General features: G+C 37.5%; 3 protein-coding genes and 1 pseudogene across 3 annotated transcripts; 2 read left to right on the plus strand and 2 right to left on the minus strand.

Annotated features, from left to right (window-relative positions):
* The first annotated feature begins 4,283 nt into the window (after window positions 1-4,283).
* On the plus strand, window positions 4,284-7,017 carry NAC094 (NAC domain containing protein 94). Its single transcript, XM_010260063.3, has 3 exons — window positions 4,284-5,124; window positions 5,688-5,995; window positions 6,128-7,017. The coding sequence occupies exons 1-3, from the start codon at window positions 4,944-4,946 to the stop codon at window positions 6,869-6,871; spliced, it is 1,233 nt and encodes a 410-aa protein (XP_010258365.1). The 5' UTR covers window positions 4,284-4,943; the 3' UTR covers window positions 6,872-7,017.
* A 167-nt stretch (window positions 7,018-7,184) lies between these two features.
* LOC148792043 (pentatricopeptide repeat-containing protein At1g74600, chloroplastic-like) lies at window positions 7,185-9,271 on the minus strand (annotated as a pseudogene).
* Window positions 9,272-16,371: 7,100 nt separating this feature from the next.
* LOC104598210 (glutathione S-transferase U9) lies at window positions 16,372-17,427 on the plus strand. Its single transcript, XM_010260132.3, has 2 exons — window positions 16,372-16,683; window positions 16,765-17,427. The coding sequence occupies exons 1-2, from the start codon at window positions 16,372-16,374 to the stop codon at window positions 17,140-17,142; spliced, it is 690 nt and encodes a 229-aa protein (XP_010258434.1). The 3' UTR covers window positions 17,143-17,427.
* A 6,073-nt stretch (window positions 17,428-23,500) lies between these two features.
* Window positions 23,501-25,873, minus strand: LOC104598138 (large ribosomal subunit protein eL34). The gene is made up of 4 exons (XM_010260062.3): window positions 25,695-25,873; window positions 25,142-25,221; window positions 23,900-24,009; window positions 23,501-23,794 (listed from the first exon to the last, which is right to left on the minus strand). The coding sequence occupies exons 1-4, from the start codon at window positions 25,771-25,773 to the stop codon at window positions 23,701-23,703; spliced, it is 363 nt and encodes a 120-aa protein (XP_010258364.1). The 5' UTR covers window positions 25,774-25,873; the 3' UTR covers window positions 23,501-23,700.
* Window positions 25,874-26,530: the final 657 nt, after the last annotated feature.

Raw genomic sequence — 26,530 nt, forward strand, 5'->3', positions numbered from 1 at the left:
AGTTATGTTGCAGGCTGTCAATATTTTTACATTATTTCTCATTTAATGGATGTGACTGAAATATCTCCAAGTACTAACATCTTAATAATATTGACCAATGTCTTGAAAACTGGAACAGAAACCTAACTTGAAAGGGATCCAACTATAGGTTTTCCCAGTTAAATTGAGTGGTTTAACCTCAAACAACCAAAATTGGCCAGTTATAATTGATCTGGATTGGTCCAGTTCCTGGTTTTTCTGTTCAACAAGATACACTTTAGTTAAATTAAATAATCAGAAAATAACAGTATCTATTCTCCTTGTTTATCTGAAGACGCAGAATTAATGGGTTATAGATTGAAAAAGTGGAGATAACCACTGATATAAACTTAATTAATCAGAAAATAATCAGTTATGTTTAGACTGTTGACAAATGTCTGCAATAGAATGCTGAAAAAGCATGATCAGAATTTCAGATGGTTATAGATTGAAAAGGTGGAGATAACCACTGATATAAACTTAATTAATCAGAAAATAACCAGTTATGTTTAGACTGTTGACAAATGTCTGCAATAGAATGCTGAAAAAGCATGATCAGAATTTCAGATGGTTATAGATTGAAAAAGTGGAGATAACCACTGATATAAACTTAATTAATCAGAAAATAACCAGTTATGTTTAGACTGTTGACAAATGTCTGCAATAGAATGCTGAAAAAGCATGATCAGAATTTCAGATGGTTATAGATTGAAAAAGTGGAGATAGCCACTGATATAAACTTAATTAATCAGAAAATAACCAGTTATGTTTAGACTGTTGACAAATGTCTGCAATAGAATGCTGAAAAAGCATGATCAGAATTTCAGATGGTTATAGATTGAAAAAGTGGAGATAACCACTGATATAAACTTAATTAATCAGAAAATAACCAGTTATGTTTAGACTGTTGACAAATGTCTGCAATAGAATGCTGAAAAAGCATGATCAGAATTTCAGATGGTATCCACGCATGTCAGACACCAGAATCCTTTTCATGGTGATCAGGAGTAAAAACTCCATCCAGGTCCTAGGGTGGTGGCTTGCGCACATTGCCTACTAAAAGTTAGGTGCTCTCTTAAAAACATAAGTATTTTCCACATATTAAAGATTAGCATTAACATTAGTAATTGTAGATTAGTAGATAGGGATATCTTCTATTGTCTCCACCTGGAATGTGTCTGGCCTAACAAATAAGGGATGTACCCAAATCAGCAACAAGCTAAAATTGCTAAATTTTCTCTTAACCTCAGGAGTGATTTCTATTCTTGCCCTTGGAGTCCTGCGCTAAAATCGATTGGTGCTTGAGGTCTTTATGAATTTGAGACAACACAAAATTGGCGCAGTCAGATAGCCATGTATGAGTTATGTAGTTTCCTGTATATTTGAAGATTTAATTTAGCTATAAATTGATCGAAGATATACAACACTTCCCTGACTGAAAGGCTTCACTCTTGCACCCATCCGATTTTATTTGTGACTGGATGTCTGGATCTCTTTTATTTTTCCATTTTGACGAGTCTGATATGATCTAAGATCCTTGTTATGCTTTCAGATTGACACCTTTTGTTGTTACACCAGCAGCAGCATTATTACCACTACTAACTTAAAAGCTGAGGAGACAAAGTACAGACAGGTTCAAGAAGAAGAAGGGAAAAAATGCTGGAGCAAGAATAGCCTTTCTACAGTGTACACTATTTGTTAACAGTAATAAAGTAAATGCCTCATGGGTAAAAATTATAAAGCTGCATAATAACCCCCCATAGGGTCGTTTGGGTAGCGCAGCACCACACTAATAACCCCCTCTCCAAAGTCTGTAGTTGTAGGAATCGAATCCACGTCAAGCCACTCTCCTATTGAATTGCTGTGCTGTCTTATATTTGATTTTATCATGTATCAAATATCATACGCCTCTATTGAAAGTGCTGTCTTATTTATTATATGTCACCTTTGCTTCTAGGAGTTAACAACTGTCACAGAAATCTTGAGCTTCACAAATCACAATCAAATGGGTGGTTCGTATATGGATAGTTTTATTAGTCTTGCAGTTGAAATAAGAATATAAGATGCCCTCTTATTCATGAATTTGCAGCCTCTATCAATTTCAGCAAATAAATCCAAATATTGATTGATTAAAGCAAATTTCAATGATACTCTAAATTCATCACGAAAAGCAAGACAAACCCGGATTGATGTTCTCTGATCTCTCTCTCTCTTATGGGATTAGGGTGGTTGGCCACGCTTGGACTTGGAATTCTATTGTGGCCTTACATTACATGCACAAATAAAAGATAAAAGTCATAAGATTTTAAATCAAAGGTAGCTTTCTGAGAGCAACGAATAGACCCACCAATAGATGCTTGAGTGAATTGAAAGAATGATAATTTAGGTGATAAGACTCAAAGCCGGTTGGGAAATTTAGGGGCTCTAAGAATATATTTGAAAAATAATTTCAACTACTAAACTGATACGAGTTGGTTTTTTGTTTTCTGGGCTCACCATTCACATAAAGCAAAAAGCCAAAAACAATTATATAATGAGTGAGTACTGAGTACTTACTACTTAATTAGGTGTCGTTGTAGTGGTGGGGTGGCAGGTTATATGGTCCAGAGGTCTACCAATGCAATACATATAATCCTTGTATTGTAAGAGGAGGGCTGGGACCATCTTATTAAATTTTCAAAGGTATTGTGTTAGATCAAGCGGTCAAATTCATTTGTTGGTTGGGACGGTTCCTAACCTATTGGCAATTGGTCGAAGTTGAACCCAAGGATGGTAGACACCGAACTATCACGAGTATGGCACAGAATGGTTGGTTGCTCAGTAATGTATGCTCCATAAATATTCTCAATTAGAATATATGTTTTTAAGTTGAGACTTGAGACCAGATGTTTTGAAAATTGCCTGGATTTTCTACATAGGAAAGATGGGTTTTCTTGAACGTATGAACAGAATTAAAAGCATGATGTATTAAATCATAGGCGGAATTCAGGGCTGATTAATATATAAAATAATAATTGGAAAAGTGTGGCCAGCTAATTGTTGAGATTTAATTAAGGAGATTTGTAATTTGTTAACGGCTAGAGGTGGACTAACGACATTGGGGAAGTATTATATTTATTGTTCAATTTAGAAAGAGGTGGGATAACTTGGACTTTAAGTGTTGGACCCATTTTTTAACTTATTGGGTTGCAAAACCAAACCCTAGGGTCAAGGAACAGACAAGAAGGGTTTCAAACGAGGGCTAGGTTTTGGGGTTTTAATTTCTCTTCCAAACTGGGTCTTTGACTTAAAAGGATCTTCCTATTTATTAGATAGTACTTCATTTGTTCTCCATCTACCAGACATGCTAAGCTAACTCAAAGTAATAGAATTAGCTTAAATATATATATATATATATATATATGACGAGTTTTATGAAGATATAAGATCTATTTCTCAGGGAGAGAGAGAGAGGATATAATAAGTGATCTGATATCATAATAAGTGATATAATAACCTTATTTGGCATTACAAAAAAAGAATCTCAATTTCATCAGTCTTAAACAAGTGATCTGATATCATAATTGACCTCCAATTCTGCTCCTAAAATTTTGGGAAGGGCCGGCTTTTAAGCCTTCACTTGGCTGACCATCATAAACCCACTTCATCGATATCATTAAATTTCAGAAATCTTGGTATTTCTGGACCCTTCATCGATATCATTAATATTAATTGCTGCATGCACAGAGCTAATATTAATTTACTGGCCCATTATATTAGCTAGGTACACCTAGGGTTAATCCATTTTACTGTGTTACGTGAGAAAAAAAGTGATTACTGGGTATTAGCTCATCAGCTCAACACAATGGTTACTAATCCAGTGGACGTGCATATAAGATAAGTGGAGAGAGTAAAATATAAATGGAATGAAGTTTGGATGGTAGTCTGGACATGAGGACACGGCAATAAGTATCGGCATTCATACGTTTGGACTTGGGAGATCGAGGAATTTCCATTAATATACAAATAATTTAGACCGAAAAGTCAGAGGCCATATCTCCTCTCCTTTAGTAGGTAGGATAATGAGGAATAGAAATGGGATTTTTTGGTCCTGATGATGATGAACTGGTCATGAAAATAACAACTTTATTGAAGATATATTAAAGGGCTTTAAGAGGAATTTTCAAACAATCTTTGGGATTGAATATAAATTTGAGCTTTTAATTTGCACCGGAGGTTGTTTAATTTCAGCTGCCTTCATGCCTTCAGCCCCCCATTTACGCACAGAAGACAAGTAGTCAAGTAACGATTATTTTAAAAACTAGAGTAGAACTGTAGAAGAAGTTTGCTTTGTATTGATTAAATATTATAGATACAACAAAGTTTCCATGAGATGGGCATGAGAACTATGAAAACAATTTGATTTAGAGATCCCCAAAAACTGCTGATTTTGTAGTGTCTAGAGATCCTTCGCCTCGATCGGAATTAAACAAACACCCTATGCCTATATATATGTATGGGTTCGAGAAGGGAAGTGATGACAAGAGTTCAAGAGTTTCCCTTGAAAACGCACTCCTCTTGAGTCTTGACTGTTCTTTGGCGGTTATTCTTTAATTAGAGCTAGCTTTGGCATGCATAATTAAGCTTCTCTCGGAATCACCGCGATCCTCGCAAAAACACGCACTCCAACACAGTCACCCTGAAAGGGCGGCCGGAGCTTCGGAAGCAGACACCTCCTCAGGAAGCATATAATGGCTTTGAACGAAGTGAGCTGGGCTGTGAACTTCGTCTCCTGATGAGCTGTACGTTTTACTTGTTGCAATGACTACTTAGAGTTATCGTCAGTGTTGCTGATATTCCTTGTGCATCTCTGAGAAGTTTCGAGCTGAGGAAAAGAAAGGCAGGTTGCAGCCTTACAGAGACGAGAGAGAGAGAGAGAGAGACAGATGGATGAGAAGAATGATATGGATAAGATGGATGAAGTGATGCTGCCTGGGTTTAGATTTCATCCAACTGATGAAGAGCTTGTTGCTTTCTATTTGAAGAGGAAGATCCAGCAAAAAAATCTCTCCATCGAGCTTATCAAGCAACTGGATATCTATAAATACGATCCCTGGGATCTTCCAAGTAAGATCATTCAAATCTGGTGCATGGCAGTTTCTTTCGAGTATACACTTATTGGGTATATAGGCACTGGGAAATTCTGTAATTCTCCTTAATTATTAGTTCCTTTCAATAGTGGCTTTGGGGTTGGTTTAGTTTAGTTTCTCTTTATTATAAGCTTCCTTATAGTTTATAGCTGCCAAGCAAAATAAGTTATTGCCTTGTGATGATCATTCTCTATGGAGGTATCTTATATATATATATATATATATATATATATATATATATATATATATATATATATATATATATGCTGCCATGTCTGGAAAGATATACTGTTTGTGATTATTAATTAATTTCAGCAACTACTGTTATATATATATACTATGTAAACTTTTTTTATTTGAGAAAGATATAAACATTTGTTGTTTTCACCTTATTAATCTATTGAAACTACTTATAGAAATAGATCTTTAACTAAATCATTAAATTAATCAAGAAACCCACAGCTTTTAGTTCTTCATTTCCTTTGCAATTTGTCTGAAAAGTAACATACTTGTTGTCATCTTTTTTCATTCTGCATGAAGAGTTGGCAACTACGGGAGAGAAAGAATGGTATTTCTACTGTCCAAGGGATCGTAAATACAGGAACAGTACGAGACCTAACCGAGTGACAGGTGCTGGATTTTGGAAAGCCACAGGAACCGACCGCCCTATCTATTCCTCTGAAGGAACCAAGTGCATTGGTTTGAAGAAATCCCTTGTGTTCTACAAGGGAAGAGCTGCCAAAGGTATTAAAACGGACTGGATGATGCATGAATTCCGGCTGCCATCTCTATCTGACTCGGTTCCTCCTAAGAAGACGACCCCTATGGATAAAAACCTTCCTGCCAATGTAAGCCCGAGTCAACCACCTAGCTAAGCTAGCTTCTAATTAAAATCTGTTATATATTCATAGCTAGCATTTTCTTGGATATGCAGGTTTAGATTGATTAATTATTAGTTTCTTTCTCTGGTCTGTATGTAGGATTCATGGGCGATTTGCAGGATTTTCAAGAAAACGAACTCCATAGGACAGAGAGCTCTCTCTCACTCCTGGGTCTCTCCGTTACCTGAGACAGCCAGATCTGATATACGCAGTCAAGCTGCCGCACATTACCCTCAGTTCAGTCCAGAGAATATATCTTGCACAACTGAAGCGGGATCATCAGCTGTTCATCAGTTTGGTTTTAATAATGACCTGCACCAGTCCTCCACTACCTGCAGTAGTCACTCTGCTCTAGATGCACCATCTTACAAATCCATTAATCAGCAAGCGTTCTCTAAAACATCCCTGCTTCCCTTTTCAAATGGAGATCTTCCTTCAGGCTTCACGTTCTCACCACTTGAAATTTCAGGAGCTGGGAAGTGTACAATTGATGCTGCTTCTATGCTTTTAAATCTTTCACCTGTCATAATGGGGGATGTTGGTAAAACCTCCGACAGTATAGATTTTGGAGGAACACAACAACAGCTCAACGGCTTCTCGATCTCTTTACCACAGGAAATGCAAGGGCACATGGGCACAGGTGTAGAAGAGACATGCTTGAGGAAGAATTCAAATATTTCCTATGTTAATAACCAGCAGTGGGAAAATGTTCGAACCATTGGCTTTCCCTTCAGTTTGCCTTCAAGCACGTTTGATGCATGGAAGCCCAATTTTCCATGGGATTCTTCCCCATGTCCTAGTGAGATGTCAACCAGTTATTCCACAAACAAGTGCTACACTTGATCAATTAAATTGCTTTACAAAGAATACCTATATTCTAGCTTTGAGTCAGTTAGTATGGAGCATTTCTTAGAAACATTTTTTTACAGTATTTACTGTACAGTCTTTCCTTTAATCAAAATTATGTTAAAATAAACCCACCATGTTAAATGTTTTGTTCCATGCAGCCTAGACTTTTTTTTTCCAAGGCTGAGATTTAATGCTAAAATGCTAACTTAAAATATGATAACATCAAAGAAAAGTTAATGGAAGATTATTGCACATGTGTACAGAGAGATTTGAATGCAATACAGAACAAAATTTGTGGTTCAACAAAATCATATTATACAGAGAGAGCCACTAAGAGGTTTTCTATTCATAAGAAAGGAAAAGGAAATATAAGAAAAAAAAAGATTATTCATTTTGGTTTAGTTTGCTATTTTGACAAAAAAAAAAAAGAATTGTTCGTCACTGCCTCAATTTCCACTGCACTGTTCAAATGATTCTATGCAGAAGAGCATGTCCATGAACTTCTTTGCCTTTCTTCAAGAACTGAAGAGAAGAACATGCAGTGAGGATTGCAGTTAAGGAAATTTCGTCAGGTCTAATTTCTTCAAGCACCATCTCACGGAATAGGTGAAACGCCTGATCTGCACAACAATGTTCTACAAAACCTGTAATCATTGAGGCTCATAAAATTGCATCCTTGTCATGGATCTATTCAAAAATTTCGCAAGATTCCTCTAAGAAACCGCATTTGGAGTACATTGAGAAAAAAGCACTTCCAACAAGAACATGAGAAATCAACCCAGCTTTAAAAATGCAACAATAGATCTGTTTCCCAAAGATATAAATGGTCAACAATACTTAAAATACTAGAACTACAAAATTCATCTTAGACCTCCCTGAACCATCCTCCTAAATAATTCAATTGTCCTTCCTGGACTCTAGTTTCTGAGCGAAAGCAGATATAACTCAACTGCTCCTATTTTTGCATACATGTTAATCAAAGATCTCCTCACTGTGGAATCTGAACAAAACCCAGTTTTTATAATCAATGAATGGATTTGGATGGCTTCTCTCACCATTCAAGGTTAGCACGAGCCATGTGTAAGTATTAATTTCTTCCCCAACTACTCTCATTTCTTTGAAGAACTTAGAGCAGAAATGCAATCCTCTTTCTGAACAACACCTGAAATTATGGCAGTCCAAAGAATCTACATTATGGACTGGCATACATTAAAATTCATTTACATGTTCATCAATATCACCACACTAGAAATAAAGATGAACAATAGCAATTCCCACAAAGATATCTTATACGCCACATTTGATCACCCACCCATGAACCCTTTGCCAATCCCTTGTTCGATCTCCAAGTGCAGTATAAGTTCTCAAAATGCTTGAAAATGTAAAACTGTTTGGCATCGAGAGAACTCACCTAGCATTTCAAGAAAAATATCTAAAGCAATCACGCTTTCCCCATTCTTAACAGCACCAGCGATTATAGCATTCCAACATGCGATATTCTCACATAAAACATCTTGAAATTCAGTCAAAGCATATTTGAAACTCCCACTTTTGAAAACAAATCTATCATTCCGGTCCGAACATAAACATACATTAGTAAAGCACCCTTTACTAAGCGAGAACGAATCTGGTGACCATTAAAAATAGCCTGAGAAGCAGTGCAAGCTGAAAGAACACACCCGTGAACTGATTGGGGTTAAACCCAAAAGAAAGCATTCTGCAAAATACTCTCCAAGAATCCTCATGTTTAAGGTTTTGGTTGCAACCTGAAATGGTGATATTCCATGAGATACCATTTAGATAAGGGATTTCATCGAACAATCGGATGGCGGATGGCATCGTCCATTGCTGCACATTCACAATAGCATTCAATAACAGAGTTGGCAACGAAGGAAACGGACTAAATAAGGGGCGTTTTGATGATATGGGAATGAATTGATTTGATCTATCCGGCTGTGGGAACTTGCATTTCTTGGGTCACTAAAGTAGTCAACTGGGTTAAAAGATGTACGATATTTGTCATGCTCACCTTGAAATGTTAATGGGATTTCAAGGAGGGAGAGGGAATATATACATCTGATAGGGAAAGATTGGAATTTTTTTGCAGAAAGGGTTTGGTCGTTGAGGAAACTCATTTGATTCATGTCGGATTGTCGGAAGGAGAGAATTCATTTTGTTTAAAGTTAACACACGAAGTAGGTTTGATTCGCAGGCATGGCCGTATGGGAACGTCCGAACCGAACGTGCGAAACCCGCAATTGATGGTATACATCTCCGCCCCATAGCACGTCCCGCCGTGTATTGTGAATATCTCCCGATGATGACATCATCGGGATTAGTACTATCGGCGAAAAATGTCCACAATAAACGGCGGAATGTGCTGTGGGGCGGAGATGTAAGCCTATTGGAATGGATGTTGTAGGCCAAGCTAAAAGCCCATATTATAGAATCCGCCAACAATTTACACCAACGTACCACTCCGGATCTGCCACCTACTATTTGTTCCCATATCTATGCCCACCGAATACATCTATACCCGCCTCCCTGTATTGAAAACATCTCCTATGAGATATTCCTAATGCGCGCTACTTTATGTCCTATGGATTGAGATGTGGGAACAAGTAGTGGTTTGAGATGTGGGTACAAGCTCTGAGCCCCCAATGTATAATCCCAACGCATAAGTAGTCGATTTGTACGTTTGTGTGTGGAATTTGATTTGAGGAAGCCACTACATACAAGGATCCAAATTGATGGTCAATGGTTGCATTATCATATGAAAAATTACCAATGTGGCTGGGTGGGTCATCGAAAGGACCAATGCCATTTCCAAGTTTCGCAGACGGATGCATCGGTGGTTGAGAACACGCAAGGGAGTAGTGGAATTACTCCAAATGCTGATCAAAATAATCACCTTCAACGTAAACTTGGTCCATGGATACAAGTATCTTCCCGACGGCTGCGGAAAAAATCAGTGCAACCAAACGGTAATCAACCCCAGCTAGAGGACACTGGTAACATGCATCATACAAGTATAAGTAGTTTTTCCCATCCAAACACATTCCAAGTATTACGAAGCAGTACGAGGTATCAACCCAAGGCAGCTATGCAATCAAGCATCTCTATACAGAGGAAATCTACTGATGATCCGACGATCAGAAAATCTAAATAGGTGGCCATTAACCATGAAGAAAATCAGGCATCGCAGGTGCAAACCATCCATGTTGAGCAATTTCGATCTAATCTCCCGTCAAGTGAAGAGACACCTACATTAAGGTGGCTTTCTCAGCCGCCACCAAAGGACACGAGGAACAAGCAAGGTGCTGAACGTGTCAATAATTCTCTGCAAGAATATCAATCTGATGTGGCTCAATCTACACATTCAAAGGTGATTACAAACACATCATTTGTAAACTCTGATGATCAAGATATGGATCAGAACGGTAGGCACGTATATATGGACATAGAGCACGAACAAGAGCACAATCGTCTGAAGAGCACAAGAACAAAAGGTCTTAAGCATTCCAATGGCACAAGATCGGGAACATCTACTACAGATACAAAGCAGCGAGAGTTTAATCATCACAGGTCAACCAATGCAGCTGACCGCATTCCTGGAACCCGCCCTCATATGGAACACAATGATCAATTTATGGAATTTGGTTCTTCCAGTATCCCCACAAATACTAATCAACAATCAACCCTTCCTACTACCTAGTCCATAACCAACCCAACAGCTACCTGTCATACTAAATCATCCACCAACTAGTCACCAATCCTCGCAAGCAACCCATGAAGCCTTCGTGTCCGAAAACCAACCAATTAGAATATTAAACCCATATGCCAACCCCGTAATCCAAAGGTTCTTGCTAGGAGCAAGCAACTTTACGATAGCCATGCATCAGCTCCAGAATGATGTCTTCCTTCTCACCCTGCACCGATCCATAGTAATGATAAAAATGAAGATCACCAATTGCTTAAACATACATGAGAGAATTATCATGAGGATGTTAAAGATTAATGTAGAAACTATTTACTGTTGAGTTGGTCAAATAATGACTTAGTCCTTTCAATTGGGCTGTATTTGCTATTTTTTAGGAGTCATAGGGGTGTTTGGTACTAGAATCTCTGATAGTTTGTTATGTTTTCTTGCTATTTAAATGCCGGTTATGCAGTGAATAAAGATATGCCCTTTCTACTAATTTCGTTGTCTTGTTACTATTCTTTTCATTGTGTTAACCATCCTTTATTTTTTAACATCTGGTATCAGAGCTATTTCAATCCAGATGGCCAATAATCACATTGGAGTGAACCCATCACAACCTTCAATTCCGATTTTCCAAGAGAGTAATTATGATGTATAGAGTACCAAGATAAAGACCTTGTTTTTATCCCAAGAACTATGGGATTTAGTGGAGAAGGGCTATACTGAAGACGGAGTGGCAGCTGATACTCTCAGAGACATCCGAAAGACAGATGCCAAAGCTTTATTCTTCATCCAACAAGCTGTGGATGACGTGATTTTCCGACGCATATCTGCTGCAACAAGGTCCAAAGAAGCCTGGGATGGATTGTATACAGCGTATCAAGGCACTGCAAAAGTGGTAACTGTTAAACTTCAAACTCTTCGTAGAAAATTTGAAAGTTTGCTTATAAAAGATGGAGATGTTTTGTCTGATTATATTTCCAACATGATTGATGTTGTGAATCAAATTAGAAAGTATGGTGAAGATTTGAGTGAGCAAAAAGTGGTTGAGAAAATTCTTATGAGTTTGCCTAAGAAATATGATCATGTTGTGGCTGCAATAGAAAAATCAAAAGACTTGAGTATGTTAACTCTTGATGAGTTGTAGGGTTCTCTTTTCTCTCATGAAGATAGGATGAAGAGATATGATGATGTTTCTGTTGAGAATGATTTTTACAGTAAGATGCAGCTCTCACAAGGTGAACCAAGAAGTCAAAGCAACTCCAAGTCGCATGGTGGTTCTTCGTCACGAGGAAGAAGAGGAGGCAGAAGCAGTGGTCGTTCCAATGAGTACGATCAAGGTTCAAGAAACTATGATAAAGGTGAGAATCGAAGCCCTAAACAGTGTTACTACTATAAGAGATATGGCCATATAGAGAAATTTTGCTGGCGTAAGGAGCAGCATGCCAATCTAGCCCAGGAGAAAGGGGAAGATGATACCGAAAGTCTGTTTCTTGCATGTTTCTCTGCCAAAGAATGTTCTCCAAAAGCTTGGTACATCGACAGCGGCTGCAGCAATCACATGACAAGTGATTTGCATCTTTTCACCGATTTAGATGAATCTGTGACTAGTTAGATCACAATGGGTGATGGAACGGTACGTGAGGCACAAGGAAAAGGTATTGTGATGTTGAACTCTCTTGGATTGAAATATATTCAGAATGTTCTATATGTTCCTCATCTGAATTCAAATTTGTTGAGTGTTGGGCAATTTATGTTGGATGGGTATTCTCTTGCCTTTGAAGATTCCATTTGCTTTGTATATAAAGACAAATAAAAAACGCAGTTGGTAGTTGAAGTACCCATGTCAAAAAACAAAATTTTTCCCTACATTCTCACCTCTACTGATCAGCATGCTTTGAAAGCAACTGTGAGTGACCAAACCTGGGTTTGGCATTATAGATATGGGCATCTTAATTTCAGAAGTTTGGCTTTTATGTATGAACAGAATTTTGTTGATGGTTTGCCTGTAATTAAAAATGTTGATGATGTCTGTGAGAGTTGTGTAGTTGGAAAGCAGCACCGTGATTCTTTCCCGACAGGCAAAGCAAGAAGAGCTTCCAAACCTGCAGAACTGATTCATGCGGATGTTTGTGGGCCCATGACAACATATTCCCTCAACAACAGCAGGTATTTTCTAGTCTTTGCTGATGATTTTAGCCGAATGACGTGGGTATATTTTTTGAAAGAAAAATCAGAAGCCTTTTCGGTGTTCAAGAAGTTTAAGGCCTATATGGAAAAGCAAAATGAGCAGCAATAGATAAAATAGTTCGTATAGTATCAAACCTTACTACTGGAGAGAAGGTTTCTTCGAAGTCTATCCCCTCTCGCTGCATGTACCCAAGTGCAACAAGCCTTGCCTTATACTTTTGAACAGAACCATCAGCCTGGTACGTAATCTTATAGACCCATTTTTACCCAAGTGCACAATTCTTTCTATCTGGAAAGCACGTAATGATGCTATCTTCAATTCTAATCCGCAAAACCCTGTTAGATAATGGAAGGAAATTTAAAGTACTCATCAGCTATATATGATGATAGCTAATCCAGTTTCCAAGTGTAATGCAGAGGTCATTGGATGGGCAGATACTCAATGCAAATTAAACAAACTACGAATGATGTGACTGAGCTATGGGCCATCCATGAAGGCATCATTCAAGCATTGGATAGGGGGGTTTCAGGCATCTCATCATCAAAGCAGACTCTCTCTCTCTCTACCATAATCTCTTTGCCCAACGTGGAAGATGGACGGTCCTTTTTTATAACATTTTGAATATGATGGAAGAATGTCAAACAGTCCAAGTCAAACACTATAATCGGGATGCTGATAGATTTTTCAAGATCAGAGGTCTACAGTTTTTGTAATCCCCCCAATAGAATTGTTACACTTCATCTGGGATGATATTTCGGGTGTATCTTTTGATAGATGTACATGTACTCATAGTATGTAAGCTTTATCCTTTTTCTACCAAAGAAAAAGAAAAAAAAAATTATAGACTCCATTGGAAAGATTGTAAACACAGAAAGCACAGGCCCAGACTTTGTCTTTTCTGTATTTTAAACTACAGAAAATAACAAGCCCAATGCAAATTTCTGAATTCCACTGCAGAGTTATAAATATTTAAAATGTTAAAAATCCTCATTTTATACATCAATGTTATTTATAAATTGGCATCAATTCCGAGCTGGCACCCACCTCAACTGTACTTTGGGCTTAAAAATTCTGACCCTGGGTTGAACCGTCATTCTCCCTTTTAAAAACAAATTAAAAAAAAATAAAGATGCATAGTATCGATGCTTTGAATCTTGGTAGATGAGGTGGATAACTTAGATGGATGGTATTCCCATCTCATTGGATTGAAGGAAATTATAATTTACCAGTTTTTATGAGTGGTAACAATCCTGGCGGTGCGGTTCAGGTAATATTCCTGATATTCTAAATCCTAATTCAACGATTTCAAAATAAGAACATCAACCTTCACATCATTAATACGTGATAATAGCGAGATTTGAATCCGTGTCTCTGCTGGGCCAGTTAATATGTATACCAATCGAGTGCATATGGATAGATTATAAAACTATTTTTTTATTTTCTTTTATTTGCTTTAAATTAATTTTAATGTTTTCCAAGCCAACCCCAAAACTGCCATCCGGACAATAGTTACATTGTCCATCAATTTGCTGATCAAATCAATATTTTTTTTATAGAAAAATAAAAAATAGGTAAGGTGAAAAAACAAGATAAAAAATATGAACTGTTTCTGAATTGAATGGTTCAACCACCCGGATCAATTGCATTTTTAAAATACTACCATCTGGATTGAACAATTCAACAGTTAGACCGCCCAGCAATTTGCTGATCAAATCAACATTTTTTATAGAAAAATGAGTCAAGTGAAAAACAGGACAAAAAATATGAACCATTTTTTAATTGAACGGTTCAACCGCCGGGTCAATGGCGTTTTTAAAACACTGCCTCATAAGATGGAGTGTATGCAACCACCGATCTACCAAAGAGGCCCTCTGCCTCTGGTACCCATTTGATCAGCCAAAGGAAGTGTTTAATGTTTATTGTCTTACAGCCTCTAATAAGAGAGGCATGCCTGGCATTGTGTATGAATACGATTGTACAGTATGCAGCATTACATCTGTCTTGATTAATCTTCCATTTTCTTCTCTTTGGGGACAACCCAGTAAGTAGTCAACTAGTCATGGGCCATGGCTGTTTGAAAACTGTTTTTAACGTTTCTGCAGATGACACGTTACCCCATTTAGGTCCTTGATTGTCTTTTTCTGATTAGAATATTAATTGCAAATATTTTTTTTAACTCTACAACCCAAGATTTATTTTTTGGATTTATAGTCAATAAGGGCAACTTTTGGGCCCTAATATAAAAAAAAATAATCTTTTTAATATAATTATTAAAATAGGTTAATTTTTTTACAAAATATCAAATAGGGGCAGAAACGCTATTCATCTCCTTCCTCCTTCAAACCATCAAATAAATCTCTCACAATCCTGATTTTTAGGTTTTAATGGTGTTCAAACTACTTCAAATACCTCTAACAGGCTTCTAAGAGGCCAGAATATTTACATCCCCCTCTACGCCGCTTACGTCATTGGTTCCTACACTATGAACAAGGTCGAGTTCGCAGAGGAAACTGTAAAATCTAGCGTAATTTCACCATTGATGGAGCTTCTTCGAGGGAAGATCATTTGGGTCGAGCAAAGAATCGTCGTTCGAGCGCGGGGTCACCTGACCAGTTACAAAAGAACATTCGAAGCCGTTGCACAACACAAAAAAGAGATAGTCCAGGTAGCCATGCAGTTAGCTTCCGCCTGCCTTGATGTGGTGTATGTTAAGTTCGCCTGCAGGGCCGATTTGGTTGAATTGCGAAATTTCACGGGAAGATCAAGAGTAGGAGACCCAATTGTAGAAACACTCTTAAGGCTTGGTTTGAAAGGAGTACAAATGCAAATTAGTAGAGTGTAAAACGTTGTATTTTGTATATATTTGCATTGTACATATGTATGTGTACTCCTTCCAAACTGAGCCTAATGGATTACAAAGAAAACAAGAAGAAGAAGAAATGAGAGATAGAGGTGGATGAACAGTGTTTCTACCCCTATATGGTATTTAAAAAAAAATAACATATTCTAAAAATTATATTAAAAAATTAAAATTATTTTTATTGATATTACGCCCCAGTTAATTGACCTTATTCCCATTGCCTAGTTTTTTAAAAAGGATGAACTCGTCAACAGGTCTCACACAGTTCATTCAGCATCAGCACTCCTTCTGCCTGCTGGATCATTGCTTCCTTTTTCTTGGTTTACAAACTTTTAATGATGGTCGTTCCACCCTTTGAGTGGATTAGCCCATCCCTCCGTGATTTGGGAACATCTCCCATGACAAGTACGACGGAAGATGTTTTCAATGCATGGTGGATGAGCTGTATGGGGCGCGCTCCGTGGGGGCCCATCCGTTCGCCTCTTGAGATACTATCTTCTGGAACATCTGTCTATCTTTTCGTGTGGATTTTTATGTATGGGTGAGTTTTGATTAGTCAAAACTCTTTCCATACTATATCTTAGATTTCCCATTTTTTATTAGTAACTCCCTATGACTATGAACAATCTGGGATAAACATAATTGACTCACCTAATCTCGACCACTGGAAAAGGCCACACCTCGACTACAAGCTTATTTATTACGTTCAGTAAGTGAGAGGAAAGAGGGAGAAGAAGAGAATGGGGGAGGTGAAGTTGTATGGGGTGTGGGCAAGTTCCTACTGCAACAGGGTCCAAATGGCCCTCAAACTTAAGGGCATACCCTACGAGTATGTGGAAGAAGATGTAAGCAACAAGAGTCGATCGCTTCTCAACTACAACCCTGTTCATAAGAAGGTCCCTGTATTGGTACATAACGGTAGACCCATCGCTGAGTCTCTTGTAATTCTGGAATATGTTGATGAGTTCTGGAAGAAAGCTCCCCTACTACTGCCGGAAGACCCATACGAAAGAGCTAAGGTCCGCTTCTGGGCCAATTTTTACGATCAAAAGGTAAGCTCAATTTGTATGTTTGGTTTGATAGAAATGCCATGATGTATTAATTAATTTGTGCGTGCCTTATTCTTATTTCAGTTGAGCCCGAGTATCAACTCAATTGTGAAGACGGGGGGCGAAGAGCAAGAGAAAGCCATAAAAGAGCTCCTGGAGAACATGAGAGTGATGGAAGAAGAACTCTTTGAGAAAGAGAGTACTGTAACAGCAAGGTCACCTTTCTTCAATGGAGATTCCCCAGGATTCCTGGACATTGTCATGGGATCGAGTATGTGCAACCACCGTGCTGTGAAGGAGGCCCTGGTGGTGGGTACCGACTTGATCAACCTAGACAAGTACCCATTTTGCTATTCCTGGCTCACCGCTCTTGAAGAACACCCTATCATGAAAGACACACTTCCACCCCATGACAAACTGGTTGAACTCATTCGGAAGTGGAGAGAGAAGCTTGCTCATTAACCTATTAGCTAGAAGGAGATAATATTATATATATACTATGAGGGAAGGCTTGCTTGCTTGTGTTTTATGAATATCAGAATATGTCCATGTACTGTAGCAGAAGTATTTCACAATTTCAAATACATGCATGCTTACTTGCACTTTGATAATAATTTGTCTGTTCTTGGTCAAGAATTTTATACGATATCTAGGGCCTGATTGGTAGCCTTCACATTCTTTTCTTTTCTTTTCTTTTACTTGGTTATTATTTTTTGTATGCAACAAAAGTAACAGCATTTTGGAGAGTCCCCCCTCCCCCCCCCCGCCCATATATTGTTGTGCTCATTTGGATCTTCTATTGACCAAAAAAATAATGTACAGAAGTTCATGTTTCTCATGTATTGAGGACAGGTAGTGCAAAGCTGTGATATGCCTTCGCGTTGTTTTGTTAATTTCGAGCTGTTGGGTTGGTTTAGCCCGAGATGAAAAGTCATTCTTGTTTCTAGATGCCGTTCTACTAGTGACTTGCTAAAAAAACAAATAACTGTTCAGGTGCCCTTGGTCAGATAGGCGTTCTAATTAATCTTCTCTTCTCAAGTAATTCCTCTCTTTTTTTTCTCGTTTTTGTACTTTTATTCCCGTTCACGTAAGTCTGGGTATAAACCCTAAGTGTGTGTTTGGTTTGAAGTATGGTTTTCAAACCCAGATCAGATTGGACGGTTGGATTGAAAAAACCAGGAACCGGTCAGATGATTTAGATGATTGAATCATTCGAACCGTTTAACAGTTTTGACCGTTTTTTTATTTTTTTATCAGAATGGGCCAACCGTTCGACCCAGGAACCAAGCCCCTGACCAATTCATTCTTTGGGCTAATTTTAAAAACCTTGATTTGAAGTAAAGAATAAGGAAAGGTAGGAAAACCTTTACAAACCTTGTATAATTTCCCTACCTTTCTTTTCCTTCAAACCAAAGATAGGCCAAAGTCTTTGTAGTGACCAGTGAATAAGCCAAGATGTGATTTTTAATTAGCAACAAACATATTTGACTCACCTAAAACATTACATTAAAAAAACGCAAAATAACAAGGTGTAATTTCTAAGATGCATGGTATGCCAAGATCAAAGACATGGTTGAAAACTTCAAAGTCCAAGTAGAACTTTCCAGTTTCCACAACAAATTATTAATGTATGTAATATGCAGAGACTTTCTACAAACATAAACTTCAAACCCAAGAAATTGGGTTATATAAACTTCAGGATCAAGAAATGTGTGTATGTGTGAGAGAGAGAGAGCATGGAGGAGCAAAGAGCAGTGAAACTGCATGGTACATGGTTTTTAAAAATGAATCGGTGACTGAATCGGTCAGGAATCCGATTATCGGTTCGAATGATCGGTTCATTTTGATAAAAACAAAAAATATAAAAAAATTGGAAAACAGTCAAAATTGTTCAAATGGTTTAAACAATTAACCAACCAGTTCAACAGTTTACTGACCAAAATCAACGATTTTGAAAAAAAAAACGGATTTGAGGAAAAACGAAACCGTTCCCGTTTTTCAGGTCCGATCCAGTTTTGAAAACCATGGCATGGTATGTATGGCAAGCCATTACTGCAAGAGGATTGAATTGGCCCTAAAAGTTAAGGGCATACCTTATGATTATGTGGAGGAAGATTTAAGTAACAAGAGCCAGTTGCTACTCCAATACAAGAGCCAGTTCCCGTACTCGTCCACAACCAAAAACCGATTGCTGAGTCGCTAGTTATTCTTGAGTATATCGATGAAAACTGGACGACCGCTCCCCGACTCCTCCCTGAAGATCCATACGAAAGAGCAAAGGTCCGCTTTTGGGGGTAACTTCCTTCATCAACAGGTGAGGACATTCCATAAAATTTGAGTTGCTGTTTGTATCAAAACTTTACTTGATAAGTTTATATGTAGTAAATTGGTACTAAAAAGTGTAAAAAGAAAACCCAAAAAAAAAAAAGTAGTCTAAAGTTATAAAGAATCTTTTAAAGATCTATAATTTGACCCATAAAAACAGGATTCTTAATAGATCATAATGGCATGACATGATTGATCGTATGATGTTTGGGGTTAAAGCTGAGTCGAGAATTATAGTAGGTTTGAATTAATCTAATTTGATCTTCCGGTTGAATCTGATTTGTACTGAATTTTTTTTTCTAATTTTGATAGTGAAAAAAAAAATCTGCAACACTTAAAAGTAATACTGATTTTGGGCAAAGTTGGCTGAGCTTGGATTTAATTTTTGTTTTATTTGTTTAGGAGGAAGTAAAATGAAGTAGTCACCACTTTATACAAAGAAAATAGATATAGGAGAGTTGTCTGTTTGGTAATGATGTAACCCCACATTATACGAGAGAGAGAGAGGTAAAAGGAAGATGGTGCAAATTTTTCATCAATTTTTAGGATGCAAAATTTGTACTGTTAGTAAATGCTAATGAAACAAAAAGTAAAATTTTGTATCTGATAGAAATGCAAATCATAGTTACAAACAAATGGATATAAAATTGAACCATGTGATGCAAATAGAGCCTAAGGTGAATGAGATCAAATTAGCTGAACATATATAATGGTTGTTTAGTAGGCTGTGGAACCAACGAATGCCCCATATCAATCATAAATACATGCGGCCCACAATCATTCAATCTCTCACTTAGCATCTATGGCTGGTATTGGACATTAATACTTTATGATTAAGGGTGTAATTTGGGTGGGCTCAGGTTGAGGCCATGGGCTTTTACCAAAATTTGAATGAGCCCAGCCTAAAGGCTCAAGCCCGAAACAGTGTACAATGCTAACTTGGGCCAAACCTGATGATAGCATCTATATTTGAATAAATGAATGAAGGGGAGTACAGTCTACTTATCCTTAAGGTTATGTTGGTTTGAAGGAAAAAATAGAGAAAGGTAAGGAAACCTTTACAAATAAATCTTGTATGGGTTTTCTTACCTTTCCGGAAGGGGGGGACTAGTTTTCTTTTGAAAAGGTGAGAGAAGGTTTTATAAGAAGGGTTCAACTATGATACCGAAAAACCTTATAATCAATCAATTAGTACCATAAAATTGAAAACCAATCAGATGGTTATTTATGAAAATTCCGGGGAAGGGGTGCTAATTGGTCAAAGCTCTTCTATCCGGGGATATTCCGGGGGAGCTAGAGGTTAAAGGTACAAATTGACTGAGTTGGTAATAAGGTTCCTGGCCGATTGTTGTGGAGACTTGGGATTGATCGATCACGATTTCACCAGGGTTGGGGGCTTATGAGTTCGGGGATGGGCTGCTCCCACCCTGTGTTGCCCATAAAAAAAACAAATAAAACAAACCTAAAGGAGGTTCAAGGATGCTTCCAGAGAAAAGAAAGAAAGAAACTCAGTAGATGTATCTAGCTTTTTTTATTGTACCTGTTTAATTTTTACTGTTAGCAACAGGTCATGTTCCACACTTCCACGCACCTAAATCCAAATATAAAATACCAACCAACCGAATAGAAACTTTATATAAGGCATCATCAGGCTGAGGTTCACGTTGAAGAGAGAGAGAGAGAATGGGCGAGGTAAAGGAAGTAAAGTTATTGGGGATGTGGGCAAGCTCATATTGCAAGAGGGTTGAATTGGCCCTGAAGCTCAAGGGCATAGGCTACGAGTATGTAGAAGAAGATCTGAGTGACAAAAGCCAAATGCTACTCCAATATAATCCAGTTCATAAGAAGGTCCCCGTACTCATCCATAATGGAAGACCTATCACCGAGTCGCTCGTAATTCTCGAATACATCGATGACAACTGGAAAACCTCCCCGCCACTACTGCCGCAGGACCCTTACCACAGAGCCACATTTCGCTTCTGGGCCAATTTCTTTGATCAGCAGGTAAACACAATTAATTTCCTTGCTAGAACCACCACCCATATCCCTCCTTCCTCATAGCAGTTTTAACACAAGAATGGATTGGGGGCAAAAAAGCGGAAGCAGAGGAAGAGCTGAATAAGAAACTGAAGGTGTTGGAACAAGGAATTCAAGACTGTATTTCAGTTGGCATGCTGTCGTCGTCCTTTGGTGGCAGGACGCCCGGATATCTGGACATCGTCGTGGGTTCAGTACTGGGTCTTCATGAAGCTTTTGAACAAGTGAGCGGCAGCAAGATTATTGACCCAGCAAACAACCCACTTGTCTTCTCATGGATGACCTCTCTACTAGGCCTTCCTTTAGTTAAAGAAACACTCCCACCTCACGACATGTTGGTGGAGCATCTTCGCCACCTGCTGAAAAGGGCTTTCCCGGCCGGTCAGAAATAATTAAGGCAAACTAGCAACGGAAATAAATGGAAAATTTTCATGGTTTCTTTCTTTGTCCTACTAATGAAATTAAACAGAGAACATGGAGTTAATATTTACTTTCAGACATTTTATTTATTTATTTGTTGCAAACAAGTAGGTTGATTTTATTGCATATGAACTTTAATGTGTTTTCTCTTTTATCAATTAAAAAGAAAAGGAACTAATTCTTCAAGATTTGTTCTATAATATAAGTTTATTATACTGTTGCTAGTCTTCAATATTTGTTCTCTACCTTCACAAGCATTTTCTCTATCTAATTTGCATTATTTCCTCAACATTTCTGATCCCAAAGTTTGGATGCAATCTTTTACTCTTCACACTTAATATAATACAACAGATGAAAATAAGAATTAGAACATCACAATTGAATCCTGAAAGTGAATAGAACTTCTACAATTACAAATGTTTTAAACCAACCCATTAATGCAAAGTGTGAGATTAGGTCATACGCATTCAATGTAGCACAATGATTGGGTACATGACAGATTGAAGGAAAAACTTTGGCTGTTTTAAAAGACTATTGTGAATGACGTCACATAATTAACTGTGTAAAATAGTAGTTAGAAAAGAGAGAATATTTCTGAATTCCACTGTAGACCTATAAAAATTTAAAATGTCAAATACCCCATTTTATATATCAATGCCCGCTTATAAATTGACTCATTCTCCACACTACTTTTTAGTCGAAAAGAAAAATAAAGATAAAAAATAGTTAAAAGTGTCATGTGTAGAGGCTCCCAAAACAGCCCAGCCAAAAGAGACTTCCAGATGTTTCCATGGTTATATGGGGGAATATTCGACAGCCTAGGCTGACAACAAGGCTCTACTAATATGCAAGCTTAGCTAATTACGTATATTCGTTGTACGGAATCAGTGCTGGATAATTGGTGCCTACGTCATAAACCATTTAGTGCGTGATCCATCTGTGACAGACTCGCTCTCAACGGGAATAAAGTTAGAAACCACCTCTTCCCATAAACAGGTTATCAATAAAAATGCTACTAATACGGCCCAAATTTTATGGTGGCCAATTCAGAGAACAATTTCAATCTTCAACGCCAATACCATATATGCTTCGAAATTTCAATCGTAGGTGAATCACCCAGAGGTGAGACTTGGAAAAACTAGCTGGATGGTTTTTGGTTTATCTCCAGCAAAAACATGGGCTTAAAATGTCGCTATGAATAGAATGACATACAACCGCACTTTGGAAACAGGATGCCTTGTAAACAAAAACCATGCCCAGTGCTAATGGTAAAAGCAGATACTATGCAAATAATGCATCCAGCCACACATTGGGCATCTCCTTATGAATTTAAGTAATTAACATACGGGTATGTTAGATATTTGTAATAGACATACTCCCAATGTGTGGTTGATTTCCATGTGAAAATAGATCTCAGCACAGAGGCTTCTTTTATTGTTTGCAATGGATCACTTCCATCCAAGTCACAACATAAAGGATCATTTCATAGAATCCCCCCAATGAGGTATCTAAAATTTGGGGAATTTTCACCTTCTAATGAAGGGAAAATTCCAGATTAGTATTCTGTACTTTAGGTCTAGTGCCACTTTCATCCTGAACTTTAAAACACAACAATTCAGAACTCAAACTTTTAAAATTTGTCAATCTAATACCTACCATTAACCAGCCCGTTAATCAACCGTTAAGTGTCATTTGAAAAAACATAAATACCCTCCAAGTGTCATCTAATTCTCTTTATCAATCATCCAAATATTGACAAAAAAAATAAAGTCTCAAATCCTTGCCTCTTCAAGTGTCATCTAAGGTTTGAGACTGCTCATTTTTATAACATGTGGATGGTTGATAAAGAAAATTCAAATATCACTTAACAGCTGGCTAAAGGATTGGTTAACAACAGGTAATGCATTGACACATTTTTAAAAATCGGATACTGAATTGTCATGTTTTAAAGTTAGGGGACCAAAGTGGCACTATTCCCAAAGTACAGAGGGTATTGGGAATTTTCCCTATACTGTATTTATGTAGATGCAAACACACATAAGAAACTAATCTAAGTAATTCAGATAAATGAAATTGTCAACAACCAAAAAAACAATTAATATTCAGTAAACAAAACCTGGGAGCAGATTTGCCAACATAGTAGTACTAGCAACATCGTCCGAATTCCAAAACCAATGCAACCGTTTCATTAATAGACAAAATCAAACTAAACCAAAACTTGAAGCCCCTCTTTGTCACTTAACTCCTTGCGGCTTGCTTTTCCTTTGCCTTCTGGATCTTCAACACCTTCTTCACTATCTTTTGCTCTTCCACCAAGAAGGCCCGAATGATCCTGTTAAAACAAAATATCCAAATATCAATTCATAACTTTTACAAAGTACAGATGCGATAGCAAAAGTTAACTGTCATGTAGAGAATAATAGAAGATTGAACCCACCTCTCCCGCACAGCACTTCCAGACAATACGCCACCATAAGCACGATTTACTGTCCTTCTGTTTCTAGATAATCTAGATCTCTTGTATTCCGCAGGTCTCAAATGAGGAATCTGAAGCAAGGAAACACATTCTATTAGGATTGAGGCCCGCTGAATTTGAAACTGGAGACTGAAAGAGAAATTGGGTCTGAAGCAAGGATACACACACAAGTATTGCAATACCAAACAGAAGATTATTCCACTTTGCAAACAAGACAATGAAAGAAACGGGGATGAAGATCAACCCATGCAATATCATACAACCAATATTGTATAGTATAGTTTAGTAAAAAAGTCGTATCCTTGCAATAGAACAAATTTTATTGATTGAAATAGCTCAAATCGTGCAAAGGCTCCACAAAATCCATTATCATTTCCAACCATAAAATGTGTGCATGGTGTGCATGTAACATGTTAAGTCCACATTTAGCTGCACCTAAAATGAATAACAATTTATCTATTAAAAATTCTATGAGACAGTGGTTGGTTGGAAGTAAAATGAATGCAAAATAATTATCATTCCTGGCATTTCTATATTGAAAATTAGACCCTATTTTACCTTTAAAAAATGGCATTCCTTCTAATTACCAACAAGTAATTCCCCAAACAAAAGTTATTCCATGATCTTACAACACTGGTATATTTCTTAACCATTGAGGTTACTATTCTAATTGAGTAACATTTTACGAGGAAGCTACTGAGTCCATCTGTGGCACCTCAATCTGAAACAACAAGCAAATTAATTGTGTAAAGTTTATCTTGTGGAGTAATAAGTTGTTTCAACTTTTAACGGGGAGCACTTGTAACAGGACTTCACAAAAACTTATTGGCTTGAGGGTTTAAGAATCATTAACTCGTGTTTCATTTGACTCAATTATCCAAGATACATCAGAAGATAGCCTAAGAAAAATAAAAGGAAAATGAGAGCATAAATGCCATGAATGACCATCTGATAAAAAAACAATAGAAAATGTCATCGATGAACTCCACAATATGAAGTGAAGGTGCATTTTAACAATTAATCTACTTTTACCACAACATTCAGACTTTTAAGATTCAACCATTATTGTCCTGAACAAAATGGTGAAATAAAATTCAATACGGCTGAATGACACTAATCCCCAATATCCATTGCAATATACGTGGGATCAATAGGAAATTTAATCAAACGAAAACAACGCAGCATTATGACACAAAGGCGTACCCCTTGAATTCTCTTTCCGGTAACAGGACATTTAGGGCCGCTGGCTCTCTTCTTGGTGCTCTGGAAGACGAGCTTCCCACCTAAATTCAACATAATATGCATAAATAAGAGAACATCAAATAAATTAAAATAACTAAAAAAGTTTAGGAATACACTACAAAAAATTAAAAAAAAATAAAAATAAAAATAGTCTAAGGCAACGTATACGAACATTTAAATGCAATCAAACGAATATGAAGGAAACACCGGAGATCCAATAAATAACCACCAAAGGCAAGCATCCAACAGCAATGTGTTACGAACAGACACAAATAAATCACGAAAACATAAAAAGAATATAGCGAAAAACTACATAGAATTTTATTTTATTTTTCGAAAGGTATAGTACCGCGAACAAAAATATTTACTCAGATTTCGATTTCCAGTGAACCTTGATAAGAACAAGCAGGTGCCTAAACTATACCTCATAGCTATAGTTTTGAAATGAGAGAGAAATATGGAAGCAAATTAGGGTTTTGTTAAGTTATCTCGAAGTCTGAGAATCGATTGATACCGGGTGTTTTGACGACCCTCGTTTGGTTGGATTTGGTGGCATAGCTGTGCCGTTTCCGGTAGGTGAGGCGCTGAACCATTTTCGAGCGCTAGAGTCTTCCCTCCCTTCTAAGTCTCCCGCTTTCTCTTGCGAGACGAGAACGACTGAAACAGGGGTTTCTCCTCCTCCAAATAAAACCATAACAAAAGGCTTCCAATTTGCGATGCCCTAGATCCGACGGCTTTAAGAATCTACTCTAACGGTAGAGATTAGTTACACGGAAATTACAATCTGCCCTTATACTAAAGGCTGGGCCCAGGCCGGCGGGCCGAGTTTGAGAGCAGAATCTAAGAGGGTGTCGAACATCAGGCTGGGCTGGGGCTAGACTGGCCCATCCAAACTCAGACAAGTTCGAGTATGAAAACTTTGGACTGAGCCGGCGGCCAAGGCCAGATTTTGAACTAATGTGAAAAACCAAACGATTCCGACCAAAACAGAAATTCAAATTTGGCATGGCTCCCTTGTTTAAGTAAATGAAGCGACCAAGCCTTATCCGATCTCCCAACTACATGAATCATGAACCATGTTTCACAGTTCAGTTCAGACCTTTTACACCGTTGGAGTTATACACCGAGTGGTGTAATAGTGTTAAATGTAGAGTGTAAATCCTTATATTTTATATACATTTATATTGTACATATTTATATTTGTACTTCTTCCGAATTGACTCATGGGAATTGTGAGTATCGATGTAAACTTGTTATCGAAGTTACACTTACACAATGTAAAACTCAATATACGTAATTTTATATCGATTTTCGGTGTTTAATTATATTCCACATAAAGGGATACAAAAT

The sequence above is a fragment of the Nelumbo nucifera genome, chromosome 4, assembly GCF_055504915.1.
Source record: "Nelumbo nucifera cultivar China Antique chromosome 4, China Antique-T2T, whole genome shotgun sequence".
Lineage (NCBI taxonomy): Eukaryota > Viridiplantae > Streptophyta > Magnoliopsida > Proteales > Nelumbonaceae > Nelumbo > Nelumbo nucifera.